The sequence below is a fragment of the Chinchilla lanigera genome, unplaced genomic scaffold, assembly GCF_000276665.1.
Source record: "Chinchilla lanigera isolate Chin_1 unplaced genomic scaffold, ChiLan1.0 scaffold00010, whole genome shotgun sequence".
Classification (NCBI taxonomy): domain Eukaryota; kingdom Metazoa; phylum Chordata; class Mammalia; order Rodentia; family Chinchillidae; genus Chinchilla; species Chinchilla lanigera.
In genome coordinates, this window is record NW_004955411.1 from 24,754,781 (window position 1) to 24,766,858 (window position 12,078).

Sequence of the window (12,078 nt, forward strand, 5' to 3'; positions counted from 1 at the left end):
ATATTCTCATGGATTAGAGTATTTGGCAATACCTGTGTATAAGAAAAAACACTTTTTGGGGGGTGAGTTACTGCAGATTGAACCAACAGCCTTCACAATGAGCTTTATCCCTACCTCTTTTTATTTTTTATTTTGAGAAATAATCTTGCTAAGTCACTACATTGGCAAGACGACACTTGAATTCAAAATCCTTCTATTCTGCCTCAGCGTCCCTGAGTGCTGGGATTATAGGTGTTTGCCACCACAGCAGCAAAAAAAGTTATTTTCAAAGATGAATTATGTAAGACCTTCCTACAGATCCGCATTAACAGACAAATGCTTAAAATATTTTGGTAATGTTAAGGACTGAACCCAGGATCTTACACATGCTAGGGAAGTGCTCTATCCCTGAGCTATATCCTAAACCCCTATAGGCAATTCAGATGATAGAAAACACGAACTTTGAACCCCAATTAAGTGCAATGATATCCTCCAAAGTATTTAGTTCTTGTTATCAGTACAGCCATATTCCAAAAGTTCTCAATTACTCTTTTTAATTTTGTCAATCAAAATTTGTGAAAATCTGTTTTATTTAAGTAGCTATAAAATAATCTCAGCTTTGTCTCTTAGCCCACAAAGACTCCTATTTATTATCTGACCCTTTACAGAAAAGAGCTGCTGACTCTGCTCTGGAATCAAAGCCAGCCTGGACTCTGAGGGCAGAGCTTGCACGCACTGCTTTTAAACCCAGATGGACTGAGTTTGAAGACTGGTTCCATCTCTAGCAGCTGTATGCTCAAAAGCAAATTCCTGTCTTCTTTTTTTTTGTCCTAGTTCCTTCATCTGTAGCTAGGGGTAGGTAATGAAATCTATTTTACAGAGTTAGTGTGAGGATAGATGAGTTAGTAATTGTAAAACATAGAACAGTATCTGTAACAAAGTAATTATTCACCTAATTGGGAGTTGCTAGCTTAGGATAAAAGTAGACTTCACACAGTTGGTAATCAAATCACACATCTTCTCCTAATTGAATATCTGAAATGGTTACACACTTTCATGGATGAAAAGAAGTCCCACTACATGAAGATGGAGGATAAACATGCCCTTTCCATCAAAAAGAAGAGTATGGAACATACTATGCATAAGACCGGGATAGCAATCCTCACAGACACCTTTTTTTATATGGAGAAGAGTATATTACTCTTTTCCTATTTCAAATTCATGATTACATTCTTTATATTCTATAATATAAACACATTACTAGCAATACTTCATAACACTTCAAAAATATATGACAACTTAATAAGGTATTCAAATAGCATATTCGTATTCACTCAATAAATAGGTACTTGAGTGCTTAATATTTTCCATATATATAACTTTGCTAGTTTAAGAACTTTTAAGGAAAAAGTGGATTTGCATATGGACTACTGACAGTACCTCAAAAACTGCGGATACAAATTAACTGCTAATGCGGTTTTCTTAAATAATAGCACAAAAAATCTGAGCGCCTGCCATCCAAGCAAACTTCCTGCAATAATGGAAATACTCTACATCCATTTGTCTAACATAATGATTAGCTGGCCTCATGTGACTACTGAAAAACTGAAATGTGGCTTAGAGTAAACTGAGCAACTGTATTCTAAATCACATTTAACTAAAGTTAAATAGCCAGTTAGCACAGTTCTACAAGCTCAATACACTACATGTGCAGATTGGAATATAATATTTTTGTCTTAATAGAAAAGTAAATTTTGGTATACTACACAGTTAATATTGGCTTCCCATTCAAAACAGCCCTGCTTTTTCGTGCCACAAAATATTTTATTTTCTTGTTCTGTTTTGTTTTCTGGTGCAGGGAATTGAACTTAGGGCCTTGAACAGGGTAGGCAAGTGCTCTACCACTGAACTATATAGCCAATTCTTTTAATTTTATTCTTACTCATTTATTTTTTGAGACAAGGTCTTGCTAAGTTGCCCTTGGGTAGCCACAAACTAGAGATTCTCCTAACTCATCCTGCTGAGTAGCTAGGATTGTAGATGTGCACCACCATGCCCGGCCTATCTATATTCTTTTTTTTTTTTTTTTTTTTTTTGGTTTTCTGAGACATTGTCTTCCCTGTAGTCCAGGTTGGCTGGCCCTGAACTCATGACAATCCTCCTGCCTCAGCCTCTCAAGTGCTGGGATTACAGGAGTGCACCACCACACCCAGCTCATTCTATATTCTTAATAGCAGAATTAAATCAATTCAATTTCTTAATAAAGTAATGCTTAAAAAATTTCTTTTCTCTCCCCTCCTACCATCTATGAATTATGGTTACATTTTAATTATTTAAGGTACTGGGGCTCAAGTACAACACACACGCATACATATACACACACAAATGAAGACCACATACATGATTTTCTGTATGTAAACAAAATCCACATGTAATACAGAATCCTGAAACCTTTCCTTGAGGCAAACTTTTAAGGCATCCAGTTAGCAGTTAGAAAGCTAATTCAATTAGTGGCTTTACTTCTTATTCTTGATTATGCTTACATTTTTCTACTAGCTTAATGTAGCAGTTTCGATAAATCTATTAGAAGTGGAAAAAATTCACTTCCCCAAGTAGCTGTGACAATTGTTTATACCAAACAAAATACTTGTGAGATCATAAGGCTTAATAAGTTATCCTCACATGGAAGTGTGAAAAATCAACTTTATTTTTGCATAAATATCATATTTTATTGTTCACTTAAAAATAAGTTAAAGTGCTTCTGTATTACTCTTTTATTAACACACACTCATTGATTAAAGCATAATACCACAGATTAACATAAGGTAAAAATATTATCACCCACTCACTTATTTTTGAAAACTGGTTCCAATATTTTGTGCAAACACTTCTTTACATTTTACTTAATTCAGTGGAAATTTTGTATTTTTCCTTTAAAATCTACAAATGTCTCAATTGTCACCATTATAAAAACTAAACAAGGAAACCAAACAAAAATAAAACCCTACAAAAAACACTGATTTTAATTACAGAACATACATGAAGTCACTGAGTAAAGCTCTTTTTTATAAACACTTTCGGAAAGCTTGCATTCAGTTCTAGCACAGCTCTGTTATCAATCTGTGAGCAGAAGGACACATCAAGTAAGGACAGATCTTTACAGCATTCCAGGAGCTTTCTTAACGATGCTGGACTTACCATTCTTGTTCCTGTTAAAAAAGAAAAAGAAAAAGCCAAACAAAACACCTTAAGTACATTTATAAAATATCCCAATAATGAATTTTTAAATTATTTACTTAAAAACAATATAAATGACCTTTTAAAAATTAAAAACATTTTTTTCAAACAAATGACTTCAGATTGAAGGGCTAGGGCTGTATGTAGCTCAGTGCCACAATGCTAGCACGCTGGAGGAGCCGGGACCAGCACGCGTTTGGTCCACAGCACTACCACAAAACAAAAACAGAGCTTCAGGTTGAAATGGCTCTGTTTAATGAAAGAAAACCTAAATATTCCCAAGCAATCTAGTACCTATGACTTGAATCTGATCAATCGTTTACCCCCCACCTTCATTCCTACTTCTGACCTCTTCCAAACAGTCCTTCTGTCATCCAACTGTTCTATTTCTGCAAAATGGTTTTCACACCTCGTTTTCCCTAACTTACGGGTCAAATCTGGCAGCAATACCTACAATAATTCAACCATGCAAAGTAATTACTAAGCAACTACTCTGCTAAAGTACTAAGCACCTGTACTAGCACTCGAAACGCCAAGATAATTAAGACACATGCCTGCCTTAAGGAACTCATTGACCATGGTAGAAAGCAAATAAACACAACACTAGTTGGTAAGCCTTATAGTGAGAAGGGAGTATGCAATAATACTACTGGAAGACAAATGATGGATGATGAGTTAATTTAGCTGATGTTAAATTTCAAGTGATTATGGTGTGTTCAATTGAAAGTTAAATAAATTATGTAAAGCATCTGATACGTCAGGTACTTAATAACTACCAAATGTCACTTGAGTCTAAGAGACAATCTGTTGCTTTAATTACAACTTTTCTAGGGAGAAACAATCACAATCATATCACATATGCACATCTACCGGGAGGGGATCTGGGATTTCTGAAATGCTAACCTAAGTTTAATTCTCTGAGAACTTCTTTATAATCTCCTTCCCAGCACAAGCTCCAGAGCCGTCAATATAGAGTCATGCTACCTGTGACTGCTCCCGAACTGAGGCAATTCGGATTCCCCTGGGAATTTAAACTTGGGATTCAGCAAAGCTTTCAGGGTCCACAGATCCTTATTTCTAAAAACATGTAAAGCCAAGTGGAGCTGTTGTATTTAGCAATTTGTGTTCAGGAAAGCAGAGAATGCTATTCTGATGAGAGAACAAGACAAAACCAAGGAAGCACCATAAAAATTTTTATGAATACACCCTGCCAGAAGGCTGGGGAGGTACAAGTGCTGGAGCACGCAGGACAGGAAAAGTAAAAAAGAGAAAGAGTGAGAGAGGGAGAAAAGAGCTTTCTTGCCTTTTAGTGGTTTTTCAGTCCTGAGATCTCACCATAGCTTCTACACTTGGGATTCAAGAGATACAAGTGTATCTTCATAATAACTTTCTTTTCCTTATGCTTAAATTATCTCAAGTGCACTTCTGTTATGTGAGATCAGAGAACCTCAACCTAGGCACTTACCTATGTGGTGTTTTTGTACCAACTGCCATGACTGTTTTCTATGTGCTAGTCTTTCCCATTACAATCTGAGTATCCTAAAAAATGAGTTCCCTAAATCCTAAAAGCATTTCTGTGAAAGAAATCATGGATTTAAAATTCAATGAGCCTAGGTCACTGTCCTATTCTTCCAAATGACTGCGCTTCTGTCCAGTTATTTGCTCAGTCAGCTTACTTCATCAGGGCAGGAGTCAAGTGTATCTCATCCACTATTATATCTGCAGTACTGAAAACAGTGCCCAACACAGTACATGCTAAATAGGTGTGTATTGAATGAAGGGAGGTTGGTTAATTTTCTAGTACCTACTTTAGGCCATCTGGACTACTGAAACAAATTTCTGAATGTGATTTCTTCCTTCTCCAATCTATCTGCTACCTGTTTCTAGGTTAAGGGTCCTAATACATGCTATATATACCACCCCCCATTAAAATCCTGAAATAACCATTCCTGGGTTAATTTTGTACAGATTCCTTATTGCAGTGTTCAAAACTTTCCATGAAACCCTCCATTTTACTGACATGGTAAGTCAAATTAGACTGTCTATTCTCTGAAGACATACTGTATTTTCTAATTCTATACTTTTGACCTATGCTGTTACTTCTGCTTAGGAAGGCCTTCTCTTCCCATTTTGTATTCCCTTACCAAGGATATCTTTAAAATATCTACTAATCTTTTAAAGCCTTTCCTTATTTCTGGAATTACATATATTCTTTCTTCTTTCTCAGCCCCATCAAAATGGACTTGTCTCTGGCTTGCATTTCATTTATATAGTTGTTTTTCTCCTTCTTCCTATGTTAAGAACTCTTTGAAAGTGGAAATATACAGTGTCTTACTCAGCTTTGTAGTGATAAGCACTATTTTCAATGTGAAGCAGGACTGCCACTTAATACCCATGTAAAACAACAACAAAGTAATGACTCCTGGCTTCATTGAATGAGGCATTCTTATTTTTCTTTAAAAAATATTCTAACACATAAGGATTAAAGAAACCAAAATATAGCAAATAATAACCAAAATATAGCAAAGAATAAAGAAAACATAGTTTAGTGATTAGGAGACCAGACTCTGATTGTACCATTACTAGCTGAGCAAAATCAATTAATTTGCTTGAGCCTATTTCCTTATGTAGGGCTAAAAATAACTACCCTACCAGGCTGTGAGCATTAAGTTAGTTACTATATGCTCATAACAATATATATCACACAATTATACTTGTTCTTATTTAATCACTTGTTATTGCTTACTGCACTATTTATTTTAAAAAACATTCAAATATATTTGCATGGTGACTGTCTTCCATCAATTTTTATGGTATAATAAACGATACTTCCTTGCTGTTATGCTCATGAGAGTTCAAGATGTTAAATGTTAAAAATATTTTCATTATATGTCTTATTTTTGTTTTATGTGAAGTCATTTGTACATTTACTAGGCCAACATTAGGTCCCCTGAAAACTGACCCTACCTCTCATCACAGCTGTGCACTGCTTAAGATCAGCATTCCTGCCTGCTTTGCGCTCTGTCACCTCTTCCAGTGGTTGGAACTGCTCGTACCTAGTACTGTATATGATATTTTTCTTTGAGGAAGGAATTGTTTTGAACCAACAACAGTACTATTTTATGAAGTGAAGAATGCATCCATTTGTAAAGGCCTTTGCTGGTTTTCCTCATTCTTGTACATTCATGACTTTTTCTTGAACTTTTCAAAAACATTTCTCTCATAAAAGGCTTGGGACAATGCAAGGAGGAAGATATGTAGGAAGGGCAAAAAATAAAGTGAGTGAGTGTGGTGTTGCCAGGAAAACTAGTCCTGATTATGGGGCCAAAAGTCTTACGTCTGGACTCTTGCTCTGCTACTTACTAACTGCTGGTTTCCAGTACCCTCATCTATGAAAAGATAACAACATAGACTCCTCGAGCTGTGGAAATCAAATAAAATATAACACAGCTAAAACATTTAGTCCAAAATGTGCACATAGTAGGCAAAGACATTTGCCTAAAAGTAGCTTAAGAGGTAACACACAACTCCATAAGCAACATCTCCAAATGTATCATCAGCCTGGATATGGAGAGATTTTAATTGAAACAAGAAATACGTTTCAAATCTTTAGGTTTTCATCTTGTTAAATGTTGTTAAAAAATAAAGAATATATAAGTACCTTATAGACTAATCTATTAGTGTCTACTAGTACTAACAGATTTCCAGAAAACACAGTGCAAGTGTCACATGAGTTCACAAAGTACTAACTGTGTGGGCAGGGATGACTATGACAGCACCGCTGACACCTCTGCTGAGTGAAGAAGAAAGTCATGAAATATCAAAGGGTTCCTTGTTGATGAATGCAGTTAAGAACACAAGGAATCCCAAAGATGAATTTTCGAAAGAACTGCCTTGAGGCAGAACTAGTCTGAAAAACCAGAATTATCAGGGATGGAAATTTCACGGTATCCCTTAATCAAGAGTTTAACACTAACAAGTTAAAAAAAAAAAATCTAGCTTGAATTCATTATACAAATGAATCCATTTCTTCCTTTTTGTCACGAACAAACCTAGAGAATACGGATCATGAAAATTCTCACTCCTGTAACTGGATCAGCAATTAATGGTTATTTACAGCTTCTGACAGGTTTGACTGTAAAATTGTGTTACTGTCCTATTATACTGAATACATATATAATTGTTCTCTATATCAACTGCTATCTTACAGTTTCTATCAAATCAAGCAGTATTATCAGAACAAAATTTTTAATTCTTTGCAAAGTCCAAGATGAGATTTCATGTCAAGGAACCAAGTTTTAAAACAAGTTTGCATACAGCATCCCTACCAAGTATGTCCAGTTGCCGTAGTCTCACACAGTTAGATGCCAGTTCTTCTATGTCTGTATCACACACAGACCTATTAGCTGTCAGGAAGAGTTTTTGCAAGTTTGGGAGCTGGCGTGCCAGTTTGGCGAAGCATCCGGTGCTGCTCTGTAGAGTGGGACACCAGCCGAGGTCAAGCTCTTCCAGAAGTGGACACCCAGAAGCCAGTTCTGCTATTCCATTCTCGGTGATATTCTTACATCTCCAAAGATCCAGTGTTTGGAGTTTTTTACACTTGGCTCCTATCATGCTTGCTATCACATCATAATCTTCAATCTGAAAATCAAATAATTCCAACCTTTTACATGTTATGCTCAGAAATGTAAATGATTTAGAGCTAGTGAGAAAATACTTAACCATCTCTTATTGTTTGCTTCCATTTAAACATACTCATGCCTGTTAACAGATCTGTCTACTCAGCTCAGAGACCTATCACTCTATCATGAAACAGCAAGGAAAATCACTCACGTACTTGTTAATGCATTCCAAAGCAGTTTCAAGTCCTGAGTCTCTTATGAGGAGCTTGAGGATTATGTGTTATTTTTCTCAAGCTTACAATTTTGACCTTGCTGCTGACCTTACTTGTTGGTGGAATCTAGCTTCTGCTATTTTATTTATGATAAATATACTTGCATATCTACATAATATTTCTCTGATAAAGGTATGTACTTGGTAGGCTCAAAAACTGTCTAATGCTGATAGTACTAATTAGAATAGTAATTTTGTGTTAAGTGAGGCCTTTATGGACTGAACATACAATGTGAAAATAATTTACATTATACAGTAATATGTTAATCAGTATCAGTTATCAGAGGTATCCAATATTTATAATTTAATAGCTTCTCGGCCTTTTGGCTAAGATCAAGTGCAGTATTTATAATTTAAGGTTAAGTGTCTACTAATAAATGATTAAATGTTTCAATCTTGGGATTTATGTATTTTAATAATGTTTCTTTAAATAGGTTCTTTTAAGAGGTTTATGTGATTTTGTTATAATCAGGTATCATTTATCACCAGTAGTCAAAAGAAGACAAAATGATAAACACTTACAATGACTATTTCTTTTGTTAATCTGTTTATTCCATTTCCCACAAATACTTATATGCCCTCACTGTGTGTTGGTACCACTCTAGATCCTACACCCAGCAGTATACCAAAAAGCAGGCGTTTTGTTCACGTTTTTGGAAATGACACAGAGATAAATAAATGTGTGGCATTATCCAGAGAGTGATACATGGTAGGAAATAATAAAAGAGGATGATGTGATCAGACTGTCAGGAGTTGAGGGAAGACAGGCAGGTTGCTGGGCTTTCTAGGGATGAGTTCAGTGCATTCAAGGCATGACAATAAGATTAGTGTGGCTCATGGGTAGTGAGAGAGAAGACAGAACAGGTTATGCAAGAGCCAGACAATTTAGCCACAAGGGGATGGGTTTTTATTTTAGGTACAGTACTAAGGAAGGCAATGGAGGATTATAAACAGAAACATGGCAGTGATTTACACTAAAACAAACATTCCTCTGACTTCCTTCTGAAGGACAGCCTAAGTACTGTTAAGAATGAAGAGGGGAAGTGCAGTGAAGAGAACTGCAAGAGTTTAGAAGAGCACTGCAAGAGTTTAGAAGAGCGATGAGGAGGAGCCTGGATTAAGGTAGTAACAGGAATTGGAGACATGGGACAGATGTGGAGCTATAGGTTTTAGTCAGAACCAAAGACTGGCAGATGAGATATAGTGGCGATAACTTAAAATGTTCTGGTCTTCAGCAAGTATACCTGATGGAATTGTGCCAAAGACCAAGAGAAACAGGTTGCAGGAACATAACTATTTCTATAAGTAAGTGTACCTGAACAACACAAAATTGTAGCTTTGTTAATTAGTGCAATCAGCATCCTTAAAAGGAAACTTTCTGAACCAATGATTCTGATTGTGCTGAATTTGTACCAGGACACTCAGTGCCATATGGACTAATTCTCTATCAGTATACTATACAGTGTGAAATTCCTCCAGGAGTCTTTTTGTTGTGACTTTTCACAGCATTATGAAATATATCAAACATAAAGAAATCCAGGGGTGGGAAAATAAGAATTTATCTCCATACCTTTACTGGGATGAAGGCAACCTATGCTTAGTGGCTAATTATGAAGTTATGGTATAATTTACGTTCTTCACAACTCTTTCTCTTAACCTACTCCTAATAACTTGCTTCTCCCTCTTCTGGAAGTGACTGGGGGAAAAAGAAATATAAAATTCATTAAGTTATTTACTTTATTTTGAAGCTTGCTTGGGCATATGGCTGCCCAGAATAAATACTGAGTTTCCCAGCTTTCCATGCTACAAAGTATGTCACATACTTAAATTATGGGTAACAAGAAAGCCATGTAGCTTCTAGAAAGGGTCTTCAAGAGAAAGTGGGAAGCCTTTTTCCCTTCTAGGAGTACAGCTGGGAAGTTTGCTTGAATTATTCACCTTTACCACTTCATTCACAAGTAAGAAAAATAAGCTATCTTGTTTACACACAGTCATTTGGAGGTTTTCCATAGTTGGCAGTGGAACCATACTTAATCAATATGCTTGCTCACAAACTTGCTAAAAAAGACTTCGGTAGATAAGAGGGTTGGAACTAATGGTTAAAACAAACTTCTGATTACTTTAGGGTTTTGTTATATATTTGTTCACTGCTTTCTATTACTACAGATAATAAAACTTTAAATCAAAAGATGATCAGCTATTTGAGAACATATTTTTAAAATTCCCTTTCCCAATGAGAGGAATAACTTAAATTTCCAGAGTCCCACACACATGTTTATGGCAGTGACCAGAATGATCTAGGTGTGTTACTGGCAAGATGCTACTTTTCACAAGTTCGTATCATTACAAATCTGTGAAACTGGCATTTGTGGTACAAAAATCAGTTCTGGGAAAAAAGTGACATGACTAATTTGGTATCCACATTGCATTCAATACAGAAGAAGCCATTAGGGGAGCACTCAGAGAAGACGGACCATAGATCACAATCACTGCAAAGCCAACCTAGTGCGCTAGGAGGAAAACAGCTTCACAAATAGCACAAACCTGAAAACTGCTACCATTTTAATAGTCAAAAGTAAATCCTAAGTAAATCATCCTTTTGGTCAACTGATAAAAAGGACTGATAAAGCAACAGGTACATATGGTATAAAACTATCAACCAAGGGCTATCTGTGTCAGTGTCCAGGTGAACCCTGGCCTTGCAGTGAAATGACAGTGTTTCTATGACACATGTGAAATGTCCCATCATGACTTGAGTAGTGATGTTGGAAATATGAGCATTATTTCTTAATTTCTCTATCAAGAACTCCATTTCCTGGGAAACAAATATCAAGGGTAACAATATGATACTGGTAACTGCATACTTCAACGTAAAAAAATAACCTATTTATCTAAAATAGCATTTCTCATGGGCTGTTACATATTAATAGATAAAATACAGAAAAAAGTGGGTTCAGTAGTCAGGTAAGGTTGGAAAACCCTGGCTTAAACAAGGGTAACCTGTCCTTTGTTTTAGCATATATCAAGGTAAAACTCCAAGAAGAGGAGCAATAGCATCATTTTCTTATCTTGATCAGGAACCCCCACTGTGCCCTCACAAACACACAAGTGAATGTCCTTCAGGAATAACTTTCTATGAATCAATTTGGGAAAATATTGACCTAAAATAAATGTCACTTCAATATGTATGTTATGGTTATATTATTTCAACTTGTTTAAAGTGTCTGTGGCCAGAGGCCTGGTTTCCCAGCGAATGTTGCTCCAATTTAAGGGGAGGTAAATCACAAGCAGAATAAGGTGCCTATAATGTTAAACAGGGTCCTTATCACTCTAACAAGGCCAGGCAATATGTAAAGATTCTAGGGTTTGCTGTCACAGAAGCTGCCATCTACTGTCACTGGGCTCATGCAGAAGATCCACTAAGGGGAACCAAGGAAGCCTGCGAAAAGCCTTGCAAAAGGAAGTCTGACTTGAAATAAGGAGGAACTAATGGAGTCCCAAGACTGCTGCAAGAGAATGGGATCGTGTGGGCCCATACCTGCAGCTTAACAAGGCCCACCCACTGCAATTAAAGACGGTGAAGGCACAGAGATAAACATGTCACTATAAAAGGAATAGTAGCTAGCCTACATTTCCAAATCTTGAGGCATCTCTAAAGCTACTGTTAAGCTTCAGAAATGTTCAAATGGGATCTCTTTTAGGTTACAGGCCGTTACAGTCGATACACTGTGTCAACCTGAGGAGTCTAGAGGTTTGGCTAAGTGACTCAGCAGTTCTACATCCTGGGGTGAAAAGGACATGCCCTTCCTGCTCTGGTTGTTCATTGTGTCAATGTGAGGAGTTTAGAAGGTTAAGTATGTGAGTGCCGCCCCCTGGGTGGGGGTAGCCTTCTTACGATATAAGGGAGGGAAAGAGGCTCGCACGCACTGCCATTCCCCCCTTTGCTCTTGTTGCTGTGCCACTCTGCCT

At 36.6% G+C, this 12,078-nt stretch overlaps 1 protein-coding gene across 1 annotated transcript in view; it reads right to left on the reverse strand.

Annotated features, from left to right (window-relative positions):
* Positions 1–2,664: 2,664 nt before the first annotated feature.
* Fbxl4 (F-box and leucine-rich repeat protein 4) overlaps positions 2,665–12,078 on the reverse strand; it is a gene marked incomplete at its 5' end in the record, with an annotated part of 57,198 nt that continues 47,784 nt past the window's right edge. Inside the window, 2 exon segments of the mRNA XM_005377798.2 lie at positions 2,665–3,188; positions 7,545–7,857. Of these exon segments, the coding sequence (XP_005377855.1) occupies positions 3,025–3,188; positions 7,545–7,857 (477 nt within the window). The 3' untranslated portion in view covers positions 2,665–3,024.